This window comes from Ischnura elegans, chromosome 7, assembly GCF_921293095.1.
Source record: "Ischnura elegans chromosome 7, ioIscEleg1.1, whole genome shotgun sequence".
Classification (NCBI taxonomy): Eukaryota; Metazoa; Arthropoda; class Insecta; order Odonata; family Coenagrionidae; genus Ischnura; species Ischnura elegans.
This window is the reverse complement of record NC_060252.1, coordinates 103014673-103028377: the sequence shown is the minus strand read 5'-3', so window position 1 is coordinate 103028377 and position 13705 is coordinate 103014673. Positions and strand designations below refer to the sequence as shown.

General features: G+C 33.5%; 1 protein-coding gene across 2 annotated transcripts in view; it reads left to right on the top strand.

Annotated features, from left to right (window-relative positions):
- The window catches only part of LOC124162739 (cleavage and polyadenylation specificity factor subunit 6), a 76628-nt gene extending 63699 nt beyond the window's left edge, over positions 1-12929 (top strand). For both annotated transcript variants that reach the window (XR_006865659.1, XM_046539371.1), the window contains one exon: positions 12712-12929. Coding sequence is in view for 1 of the 2 variants with exons in the window: in XM_046539371.1 (XP_046395327.1) it covers positions 12712-12751 (40 nt within the window). In the remaining variant the exon portion in view is untranslated. The remainder of the gene's footprint in view (positions 1-12711) is intronic.
- The last annotated feature ends 776 nt before the right edge of the window (positions 12930-13705 follow it).

Sequence of the window (13705 nt, the reverse complement as noted above, 5' to 3'; positions counted from 1 at the left end):
AAATGATTATTCCCCAATTTTTGTAAAAATTTGGAGTTGTACTTACTAATTAACTAAGTTAAAAGATGTAGATCTGATTCTCTATTGTCTTTCGTCTAATTTTGATCATGTTAAAACATCTTGATAAAACTAAACATCCCCAATAGAGAACAAAGAGTGACAGTGTGACCAAACGAAACTGAAGAATGCACATTATGTATCATAATAGTATTACTAGAACACCCCACTAGCAGATTTTCATCATATCATAAATTGTTTTAGGATGATAAAGCATTTTGCTATGAGGTTAAATGTGACTTCTATGTACCTATTTGCAAAGTCACTGTTAATGGCATCAGTGTCCTGACTTATTATTTAGATTTTATCTTCATTGATGTGATGGTGCTATTCGGACGAATCATTGCATGCTATTAATTGTTCAGTATAAACCGAAATTAATTGTGTACGATTTTATTTTGTGATAGCAGGTAAGTTAACCACAACTTAAAACAATTGCATGTATTATTTTGGTTTAAAATTCTTCGGACAAAATTTGACATTAATGAAGCTTCTGAGGAAGCCTATCACAAGAAATATCTTGGTTGTATATAACTTTTGTAAGCACTTGGTAATAAGAATCATAAAATATTTGTCTGAATGCTTATATCATATGCTTTTGTGTTACATATTCACCATATCAATTTAATGTACTTCAACCTAACTATAATTTCAAGCAAAATTGATGGTGTGGACATCTTTCGTCTTTTATGATACTTTTTTCAATTTAAACATTTTCAATGGCTTTAATAATTCATTGCCTTTTCATCTGATCATGGATAAGTGGTTGGATGGCCTGTGGATTATCAATTTGTTGGCCATCTGAATTGCTTCATGCATTCACTCAATCCTCGTAATTTGTTTCAGTTATATAGGGGCTACTAAGCATATGATAAAACGCATTTTCCAATCAATAAATGTTTCTAATATAACTTTGACGTATTGTATTTTTATTATGGTATTGCAATACATAAATATTGTAACTTCACTTTAATGTAATCTTGCTATAATTTGAAAATGGATAGAGCGATTTTTTGCTTTGAAATTCTTATTTTTACTGCCGGCTTATGTTTATTTATGCAATTCAAGTATGTATGCATTAGTTAGATTAATTGGGCTGTTGGGTTCTCTTTTGGGGTAATTTCTAGTATTCTTTTGGTCATCGTGCTTATTTCTTCTCTAATTACACCTAATGGGACTTGCTGTGGTTAACCTGTCCGGCATTCCATGTCTTAAAGCTTTTCTTTTATCTGTCATATTAATGTCTTAATTGGCTGCTTGTGTGAGGGAATATGGGGTCAGCATACTCATGTCTGAAGGTAATTCTTTGAGGGTGAAATAATTTTTTTATCGTAAAACTCAATGCACAACAGTACCTTCAATTGCTAATAGGGTACATTATTGCTAATCAGAAATATAGCTGTCTGATATATTGATAATTTTAGATACATAGTTGTTAGTTTTCTGGTCAATATTTGGTGAAAGAATTCCACATGAGGTGTAGTTTTTTCATACAAATTATGAGGTTTTATTCCTTTCTGTGCGCGTTGATCTCTGGTGATTTCCTCCTAATATTTTTTGCTTTTGCCTTATATACGATAATCTGGATTTTAGAGTATTCAAATATATTCCTATAATAAATATAAATTTCATAGAAATGTGAATGATGAAATGATTGCTAATGAAAATGTGTATTTATCGATTTTCTTCAGTACCATCACATGTACGCATGCTGGTTTTCTTTCTTAGTCTGATAATCTCAGGTGTAAGCTCGGGTTTCTTATGGGATTTGAGAGTAATTATGCTTTGTTTTCTCATTTCCTGACCAAAACTATTTAGGAAAAATATGTGTTCTGTGGCTCACATATATGGGAATTGCCTGAAGGCATATTATCTCATGTAGTTTTCTTGTTGGAGCCATTTATTTTGTTCATTTTTGTCTAATCCTGATAGACAAACTATTTTTTTGTGTTTCAAATTTTTGTGATTCACCAAAAAGAATATGGTATATCCAATTTATATAGTAATTTTGACCCCTGTGATAAATTATTATTTTAGCCTCGTTTATGCACTGCATTTTGGGGCACACTTCTCAACATCCAGATTATTTATGTAAATTTATATTTTGTGGAACTCGCTGTTAAAGAAAAATTTTTTGTTTGTGCAATTCCCTAGTACTAACTGGTTTTGCTATGCACATTAATCAAGTTGAAAAGTGAATTCAGTGTTGAGATTGGAGGGGGGCCTACATAATGTAACAGGATTCTTGCATGTCATGGAAATCAGGAAAAATACTGGGAATCTCTTCTATGGTGTCAGGGAAGGTTTGCTGTGATGTGCAAATCAAACTGCCTAGCTGTCAGCTGATCAGTTATTTTAATTTGCTTGGGCTGTTGGCATGGAAAGATTCTGTAGTCCTTTTGTAAATTTTCAGATGACAAACTACCTTTTATACGTATGTAGTTAAGTTTACAGAGTCAATTAAGTGCCTTTATTTTAATTTCTATTGTTAATAAATAAATTCAAATCAAGAAGAATTTAAATGTATCTGAAGGATTTTGTATTTATGTATTTGGATTTTAACTTTCAAAAAGTATGAAATGATTGAGAGAAATGTGTGTAAAAGTGAAGGGAAAGTGAAGTTTTCGCCTTGGAATGGAATTTGAAATCAGGAATCTTGTTAGAACCCTGTCAAATTCCCTTTTGTGGTATGCTCCAACATCATGCTGACATTACACAGCAGTCTTTTCAATTGGAAAACCCTTATGTTGAGATGTGCTTCCCAAACCACAGTGTGTAAATCCAGCTTAATGTTTTGGATTATCTTATGACAACCAGAGATCAAACTTTGAAAACAGTTACTTTGTTTTGTGAACAATGTAGTTTACTTTTGCTAAGTACTATGTTTTTGGGTTCTGGATTATTCATTTCCTTAATTAAATCCTGATTTAAAAGAGAGGATAGCTATTCTGCATGTTAGCCCTGAGGTTGGGTAGGAAAATTCTACTGGAAACTGAAAATGTTAATAACAGATTAGAGTCAAACTTATCCATGTTAATCTCATTTACAGAGTGATTGGGGAATTTTTATTTTAGGGTGATGTAGTCAGTGTGTCTAAATTTTATGTAAGTGGTGGTATCAATTGGGAGGTGTATAATTCAGCCAAGAGAGTTATGTTAACTCTCTTTTTACTTAGGGCTACGTAATTTCAAGTAGTTTGAAGTAGAATTTATCTGATAAAAAAAGGTAATTTGCATGTTTAACTTTGCTGAGCTACAAGGTTATCTATGTGGTGAAATTGTAGTAATAAATATTTTTTTATGTTTCCTTTTTCTCATTTGTATCAATTGTAGTTATTGTCCGTGGACAAGTTGATATGTGCTCCTCTGAAGTGGGCTGTATCAAGTACAAGGTAAAAGGTAAAGGTGTGAGAAATCTAAATATAAAGCAGAATATTTTTTTCTGAGATCTGGTGAAGTTAAGTATTTAAGGTAATATTGTTAGAAATGCAGTCCCCTTTCTCAGGGCAATTCAAATAATATGTAGCTTTGGTGTGAGTGAACATTTGCCATGAATTAATAGTGACCTGGCTCTGTAGCCATCTTTTTCTCTCTGTGAGATACATCTCAATATCATATTGGCTTTTATTTTAAATTACAATTTTTTGGTGTGATAACAGTGACAAATGACAGAAGTTGATGCACAATGGCACATTCTAAAGGCCGTTTTATACGGGGCACGGAATTGCGCAGCTTAGAGCTGCATTTATTTCTAAAATGGCGTGGAATTGCGAGAATGCATAAACGAAATTAGAACAGGGGCTATTTTGCCGTCTCGCATCCACGCATTCTTGCATGTGTTCTAGCAATTCACTGCTTTACACGACGCAATTTTGATTGTGCCTTTGTACGTATGTCAGATTGCACAATTCCGTGTACCGTTTAAAACAGCCTTGATTACTGGTGCGCAATAGGTGGTAGAAATTACTTCAAAAATTATTTTCTTCCATCATGTTCTTTGTACTGACGAAATTGAATTAATGGCCTGAAAAATCATGGATGATAACAATTTTTGTCTTGAGAGATTTATTATCTATAGTAGGGAATGTTTCTATTTCCATGCTTATGGAATATGTTTGTTGAAACCATTGTATTCAATGTGCAAGTATAAAATTTATGCATCAGTTCATTCTGTGTTGGCAACAACATATGCAGTTGCATACTGGCAACATTCGGACATTAAAATTTTCCAGTGCTGCCTTGAAATATTTTTGAAATGAAGCACTCGAGTTGTGCTCTTGCAAGTCTTTGGCTGTTGAATTAGCTGAAATAGGATAAATGGACCATTCACAATTAAATTTGTTCAATCCAAAACTTTTTCATTTAAATAGAAGTATCACAATTTCTCCTTGCCTCAGAATAACTTTCCTGGTGGTAAGTTATAAATCACTGTTGTACACATTAAAGTTTGTGGAATATTTTTTGTGTAATGAGCACTGCGCTATTTTTCTTGTGAATTATATTGAATTCAAGTGAATCAAAAATATAAAGCATGATAATTTCTGAATGACATTCAAATATTGTAGTAACATTGAATTTGGTGGTGTGCATTCTTGAGATTAATGTCCCATAAATACCTTCATCAAGTGATTTCCTTTCACTTTGGTAAGCCTTGCTCTCCAGAACATTGTACATTTTTCATTAGCTCTTAGGCTAAGTTGAATCGTCAATTAGCTTGTAACTTAGAGCAATTTTGTGGTGAGGAAGTGAGGATATTGCTGCTTTTTAAAACATACTGCTTTTGTTAAATAAATGTGAGCATCTGAGTTGAAGAAAAGTATTGTTTTAAATTGTGAGCAAATTTCACTCTTAGGCTTGCTTAATGTTCTCCTGTTAATTTAGTGCTACATTTACTCCTTAAGGCAATTTTCTGTTATTAATATCTTGTTGTTTTAGCTCCTTATTGGACAATGAGCACATGCTGTTCTCGTACCCTAAGAAACTGTTTGCTCCACAGGTGCAAACTATGATAGGAATTACATGTTGAATTATCTTCACCCCAGTTCTATTCATAGCATTTATAGGAGTGTTGTTGTTTATATGCATGCCTACAGGTTAATAAAAATAGGATTAATGAGTGGGATAGAAAAATAATAATCTGTGAGAAAGATTTTATCCATAGGGACGTATAAAATTTTTTATGTTATAGCCTTTATTACAGTTACAATATTTATCTATCAAGCTACCTGTCCTTATTTGTAATGTATATTCATGTGTTACCCTTGGTTATCTTCATTGAGTTTTATTCTATTTACTCTGTTTGGATAATTTAGTTTTACTTTTTTTGTCTTATTAGAGTTGATATATAGCTATGAACAATATTATATGGTTAGTATTTTTAATGAAAAATTATGAAAAATATAAAAATATTTTTCGTGTCAATTTTGCATCAATGCCGCTTAATGACTTTAAATGATTGGTAGGTATATATGTTAATGTGTTAAAAGTTCTGTCTTTCAATATCAGGTTATGTGCCAGCTTTCGCATTAACACATTCAATGCGGGCCAGATTTTCATGAAAGTTGTCAGAAAAGGCCGATAAAATAAGAAAAAAATAGAGGTTTTTGCGCCATAACTTTGAAAGAGGGAAACTAGCTGAAGGCCATGCACACGATTGAAACTCGGAAGTGGATATTAGTCACGTACGGAGGCGGAGAAAGGGCTCCCGGCCCGACCGGGAGAGCACGTCAGTTGACGTGGTCCCGTCAGCTTGGACGGGACCACGTCAATTGACGTGCTACGCGTTGAATGTGTTAAGTCATTCCAATATGTTGTGGCCATTGTCAATTATGGTTTTTTGACAGTACAAGTGTATGCATTCTGGCATCTTGGATTGATATTCTTCATTCTGTCGAAAGTATTGTGCGATATGTAGTGAGATTTCAGTTTCGTGAGAATTATCGTGAATGATTTAAATGTCTTATCATATATTTTTACTCGTAAAATTGGATGGTATCAGGGGCCATGAGAGGTGCAGGCTGTGCTTAGTTATACACATGTAAACTTGTTTATGATGTGCTCCTAGCAGTTAAGTGATTGAGTTTGTTGAAAAAAGTTTTGTTCATCTTAATCTTATTGCAAAGTGATGGACATCTCTGCTTGTGACAGTTTTCTTAGCAACCCCTTCAGGTTTCATGATTTATTCACATGTCAATGAGTAAATGAGAATTGATTTAAAATAGAATTGGAAGTACAATGAATGTTTAAAATAATGAAAATAGAATTATAAGGGCAAGTTTCTGTGAATCTTTATTGAAATAAGTCATTGAAAGGATGTGCAATTTCTTTTTTTTATTCTCTGCTCTCATATAGATTACAGATATGATATTCGCGGTGTACTTCTCACACTTTTGAGTAGATTGGTCGAAGTCAACAGTATTTGGATGATGTAGGACAACTTGTATGATTGTTAATTTTACTTCTAAATAAGGGCCTTTTGAAATCTTAACATTATAATACTATTGAAAGCAAAGCTAGAGAATAGCAAAAAGAGATATGAAACTTAGTGCAAAGAAAGTTATACTGATGCTGGTACTCACTAAGATAAATATCATCTTAGCTGGTCAACGGGTCTAAAACAATCATATTGACTGGAAGTAGGTAACATCACCTGTGAAATCTATACCTTCTGGCTTCTATGCCACACCAAGCTGCTGGCTTCGCTTTTCAGTGAACAGAGTACTCTTTCACTTGTAAACATGTTTTCCAAATTTAAAATCAAGCTGGCTCTATGATAAAATATTCACTTATCTTTTATGTTATATGTCAATTAAACTGTTTGAAGAGCTCTAGTACTTAATGAACTCCTATTGAGTGCAGATCGTTCGTTAATTTTCAAGCATCTTCATGCACAGATGTGAAAAGTAGGCATGTATATAGCCCTTATTTCTGGGGAATTTGAAGCTATCAAATAGTCAATTTTGGCTCATGGACTCTGAGGCCAAAAGTTGCTCTAGCACATCCCCTCTCAATGGTGTATACCCTGGATATGCTCGGACAGTAAAGAATAAAATGTAATATATCGGTAGCTCTTAAAAAAACTCCTAGTAACAATTTTAGTCATGTGTAATGCAGGTCAGAAAGGCATTAAATTAAAGGATGATGGTGATACTTTGACGAATTTTAAACATGGTACATGGATAAAACTAGATGCATTCCAGCTTTTTACATCCCTGATCTATTTTGACGATTAAGAATCATTGTCATGGCGGAGCCAACTGACAAAATATTTCTCACAAGGCTTGTATACAGGGTGGAGAAACTGTGTCAGTAAATTTTAACTCGGGATAGTAGATGGCGGAATGAACCAAAATTACTGATGATGTTTAGGTCGAAAACATTAAATTTTTTAACTACAGAAACTTAAAGCCAAGCACTCTGATTGGCCACAGCTTTGCCCTGTTGCAAGATGCCTTGTACACATGGGCATACCCAGTGAGGGGCAGGAGAAGGCAGTCAAAATAAAAATTCCCAAAGTCTACGGAAAATCAGGACTGAATTGAAATGAGTTTTCAACAACTTTTCTTTAAATCCACAAAAAATGGTATTAGTGTAAGGCATGCAACTAAAATTAAAATATTTTTTTCAAGCAAATAATTTAAAATGCTGATTATGCGCTGTTATTATTTCCTGAAAATTATAGTTTCCTTTACCTTTTTCATGCTAAAATGTTACACCTTGAACGACCATGGCTTGCCCCCCCTTGTTTTGATCCCGGGTATGCCCTTTTTTGTACACATAGCGATCTCCAACTAGCAAAAGTCAAGAGCATTAATCAACAGGGCAAACTCGCAGCCAATCTGAGCATTTGGCTCAAAGTGTCTGCAGTTTAAAAATGGTGCGTTTTTGACCTAAACATCATTAGTAATTTTGGTTCATACTGGCATCAGCTATCCAGAGTTGAAATTTTGTGGCAATTTTTCTCCACCATGTACCGTATTTCTCTGAATACAGTCCCCCTCTGAATATAGTGCCCCCCCTAATTTTGAGGCGTCAGCTTTGGGAAAAAATTTTAAAAATACGTCAGAATGTAGTCCCCCCCTTTGCTTTTACCACAGGCATTTTTGGAAAAAAGGGGGGACTATATTCAGAGAAATACAGTACATATCCATGAGGGAGGGGGGGTGGCACAAGCCGAGATGCAGAGAGAGTTGAGGATAGGAGCGAACGAGCAGGGTGGTGTTTGGGGAGGAAGAAGTTGGATTCTGTCCTCGGGCGTAACCCAACCTCCTGCCTCCCTCACCTCCATGGAGTTGGAATGCGAAATAAACATTTTCTACCAGGGTGTCTTTTACACTGATATGAATTATTCTGTATGGCTTTCATTGCAAGAGGTTGATTCTGTGTAGTTGGCTACGCAATCGAAATATTATGTGCTTGAAACTTTTCATTCTGATGATGAAATGAGCCTTTGTAGGGAGTCATCAAAATGAAAAAAGAATTCAGATTCTTTTCTCTCTCTATCTCCTCCCCCTTTACATTTTTGATTAAATGTGTGCCTATTATATTTCATCTTCATTGTCAGTTGTTGGCATACCTTAAACATTTGTTGTTGTTGTTGTTCTGTTGTTGGAATATCTTCCTTTCTCATGGCAAACCTGTACCACTACAGTGTCTACAGGTTTGGTCTTGATCGAAACCATCATTATCTTTTCATTATACTGCAGAAATGTTTTCACTTTCATTCCACCACTCACCTTTTTTTTTAGCACAATCACAACTCTTCCATTGCCATTGAAAAAAAATGGTGATTGTAGGTAGTCAAAATTTTAAGTACAAAAACTTTGAAAGAATGGGAAGAAAGCTTTGATTTTCATTTCACAACAATTATAGATGCCATGGAAGGGAACAAAAGATAATGGAGGAGGGCATGAATGAGACAGGGATATGCAGATAGTGCTCTGCTGAATAATGAGTAGTTACGGTTATAGTGCTCAGTATCTCTGAAAAATCAGTTTTCATTGTTGTCTTTGAGTTTTGAGTGCAAATGACCTTGCTGACGCACCCCTAAAAATGCATCTCTTGAGTTTTGAAAATGAATTAATGTCCCTGAATTACGTGTATTTTTTACAACTTCAATTCACGTCTACTTCTTTGTTGTTTTAAAACAGAAAATTATAATTTCATGTTCTAAGCATGATGTATATGCAATTTCTACCTACTGTGTGGATATCAATTGAGTTGTACAGATTGGAGATTAATTTTTGTGCTTAATACTGTTATACATTTATTGTCTTACATTAGTTCATTTGTTAATGCTTCAAGTGCTTCAGTTAAAAAGAAGCATTGATAAATTGTATTGCTTACAACTCTCGTGTTTTTGAGATTGATGTAAAGCTTCACCCACAGAAGTTAGTGAATCATTTCCATGCTTAATATGATGTTGTGTGATAAAGGTCAATGGGCTTTATTAGAATTTGGTATTTAATGGTGAGTGGTAGACCCCCTATTTTTTTTCTCAAAGTGAATTAATAAACACAGCAGAAGTAACATGTATGGGTATCACAAAATTGATTTTTTCCTTTATTGATGTATTTTTTCTACCAGAATTTATACTTCAAAGTTTTGAAATTGTGAAAAGAAATTGAAAAATTCTTTTGTCAACATAACTATATTTTTAGCTTACAGATATCAGTCATAATAACTGTTAGCATGTTACCGAAGTAAAAAGTGCTTATCTATAATAATTAGTAAATCACCAAGTCTGGTTTACGTGGTTGGCTGTCGATTTATTAATCATAGTGGTCTCCAGTGTCTTTAGTATATGATTTTCTGCCCATGTGCAGAACATATCACAGAACACAATGCAAAGAAATCTGAAAATGTAATTAGTAACTTATGATATTGGTGATCCGTTGAGACAGGGGTAGGTGAGTTATCTACTGTCCTTACAAAAAGTCAAGATACCAGAGTTTGAAGAGTTGTATCTCTGTAACTACTTTAATGTTTGTAAGGAATTAAACTGTAAATGCAAGGATTTTATTTATATGATTCACCAATATCATCACATACTTATTCTTAAATGAACAACTTTATATCTAGCGTTGAATGAAAGAAGCTAAGGTTATTGACGCTCAGAAAATGTTAGCTCCACTTTGAACTTTGTTCTTTCAAGAACTTCACCATGCCTAGCTGTGGAAGGAACAACAAAGGAATAATCTCTTATAATTGTATAATCCAGTGAAGAACTTTGTGGTACTTGTAGTAGAAGCAGAAGTTGTGAAAGAAAACCCTGCTATTTTAACTATCTCAAGACTTACAGGTAATTTAAAAGCAAAAAAAAGCACAGGTATATTTCCCAAGCAAAGCAGTCCTTAGCTCAGCTTTCCCAAGGGAACATTTGTTGATCAATAGAAAGTCGATACGATACCAATTAATACCTTTGTGTGGTTGTGACTCCAAATTTTGCAACATATATGCATTGCTGGCAGTGCTTTTAAATTTTCCATAAGTCTAAGAAGTAATGAAAATAGCAGAGTATTCTAAAGCAACAATTTCTGATGCTCATACAATTACTACACAGTTACGCTGGGATATGCAACAACAAGAGTCTGAACCTTCATTTTATCCACCAACATATCAATGCATGCTGAAATTCTCAAAAAAGTAAACTTCAAAATGGAGCTACCTATTTCTGATCATCTAGAATTGTACCTTTTTTCCTTCAAGGTCAGGTAATTAAAAAAAAATGTATAGATAGTATGTGGTGGCAAAAATAAATTTCCTTTTATTTTCAGTTTATTTCATGATAACTGATGAGACAATAACCGAGATACACCACTCCAAATTTGGTTATTAAAACTTTTTGCAAGGACAGAAATTGAGCAGATATAATACTATAATTAATATAACGTATATTTGGATGAGAAATTTGAATATCTTGTAAAAGAGAATGTGTTATATGTTGGTTTGAGATGTATGAGGGTGCGGAGCTTCTGTTATGATAAATTTGTCTCTTAATTTTGTTGTCTGTGTGTCTTTTGGGCAATTGGGCACAACTTGTTGCAAGAAATGGGAAGTAATGTGGGGAAAATTAACAGCATATGGTACATTTACGAAATTTTGTTTTACCCCTTTTTTCTCGAGATTAATTTCAAATTGATATTCAAAAAACACCATCTGACTGACAAAGTAGGGTTATTGGTGAGAGTAGCTGTACAGCTATAGTACTCGTAGAAAGAGGTATGAAATACCTTCTGCTGTACTTACAAGATGATCATGAACATGCTTTTCCCATTATTGCATCCATTACCATGGCATCTTAGTGATAGCTTTGAATTCAGTATTTGATGGAGTGAAAGAATTGATATCATGTAACTCCTGTCAATTACAGTTCAATCAAATTTTATCTATGGTGGAACAGTGTTTTCATAGGTTAATAACATACATTTTCTGTCATTTTTTGGTGCATACAATTTAGAATTTCCTGCTTTGTTTTCTCTGAACCTGTTGAGATGTCAGGAATAATTTGTTGTGTGATGATTGAATAACTTGGCATTCATCGATTCTCTATGGCCTCCCATTTTTTATATACATTGATATACTCTTGGATTATTTTCTAATTTATTTTATCTCATGGTACTTCTCATGCTCATTGGCACCAAGTCTATTGTCCTTCATCCAAATCCATCCCATTGTAGCCATCAAGTCGATTAAAATTCGGTCGTAAGATTTATGCAACCCACTTCATGACAATTGACCCTTATGAAGTATAGATTATTCCTAATTGGCTCTCGCAGTTTTTAACTTTCTTTGCTTGATAAAATGTTGGTGTTTAAGCGTGTTGCTAGTGTCACACTTGTTTTTGCAAATGTTGCACATTGTAAAGAAAGACATTATTCATAAAATAATTTTGTGTGGGTCACTTGGTGAGACGGTACATTTGAAGGGGGTACCCTATCTCCTGAACATTTCTGGGAGGTTTGAACCATCTTGACCCTCTTGACTTCATGCTGCTTGCTAGAGTTTTGTCATGAGGTGATTATTTGATGTAATGGTAGTGTTATTACTTAAAATATGTTCATGAAGAACAGCATTTTTTGATGTTGTTCTGGAAATAATCAGAATTAGTAATTTAGGTCTGGCTGATGACAGTGCGCTTACGCAAGTTTAATATATAGTTATTTTTATTTAATAATCAAAAAGGGAAATACAGCAAAAATTTATCAGTATCGTGAATTTTGAAGACATCATACTAGGAGATGTTAGTGAAATAGTTAAATTTTATTACTAGATTTTTTTAGAATAATATGTTGGACCATTCTACAACTTATCTTTTTTTCTTTCAGGGAAGTAATAGTTTCTAGTTCCTACAAATTTGAGTAATCCCATATGTATATAATCCAGTCACAGAAATATGGCATATTTTTGAAACAATTCAATCGATCTTAATAATCAACTTTTAAGGGCTGCTTTTTATACTAGTACCAAACATTGCTCTTTATCATAACACTTGTGAGCCAGTCGGCATTGACTTAATAGTCTTTAAGAATTGTGCCATTAAGAGTCAGAGCTGGTATATGTAGTTTCTTTTATAAAAGTAGTTACAAATTTTAATAATGACTTTTCTATTCAGACAATTTCAAATTTTTTCTAATGCAAATATTAATTCTTTCAGGACCGGTCAGAGGATACTGCCATGGTTTGAAAAAAGTTGAGGTAGGTATACTTGAGTTAGGATTCACTGAAGTCATGGCATTGTGTTGCAATGTATTTTATGGGTATATAGCCACCTTTGAAGTACTAGTACATGAAAGCGTAAGTATTAATGGAATTATTTTTTGCTGATTGATTCTTAAAATAAGTTTTGAATGATGTACCATTTAATAATTGTGTTTTTAATTCAAAATAAATTTTTTCTTAAGTAAAGCTGTTTTCATTGATAGTATTTTGTGTATTTTTTCTCTATAGACACACACACACACACACTTCTATGAAATCCATTATATGCTATGTAGACGGGAAATTATGTCTTAGCTAGTTTTTACCCATGGATAAATAAATTTTAAGATAGATCTGTCATAGTGACTCCAACAGAGGTCTGGGATTACAGTATCCTTTCAATAAATCATAAATAGAATTTCAAGGTTATTTCGTAATGGTGTGGTTATGTAATAGTAGTAGGGATATTTAATTGTTGATTGTATGGACAACCACCGAGTAGTCAGCAAATGATTGGATAGTGTTGAAATTAGTGATGGGTGGATTCCAAAATTTAAACGATTCCGATTCTGATTCTCCCGATACCGATTCCATCGATTCTGATGCCATAGGCTCCAAGAAATATTTCACTTAATTCCAGGGAACAAGACAACCACTTAAAAAAATATTACTCTGTGAAAGAATTCGTTGACAAAAGCATCTTTCATATCATCACTATGTATTTAAAATACATTAGTTAAATTTCAAAACAGAACACCTGAAAAGTGGTGTTACCTCATAGGTATTACTTCAGATTATTAGCACTCATGTTTAAATTTAAAATAAAAGTATCTCCTTTAATATCTATCTTTTATTATACATATCTTATCATTATCAAAAATGTCTTAAATTTTTGCTCAGAAGCCAAGCATATTCACTCTGTCAGGATAAAGCCTGTTGTGTTTTGCATC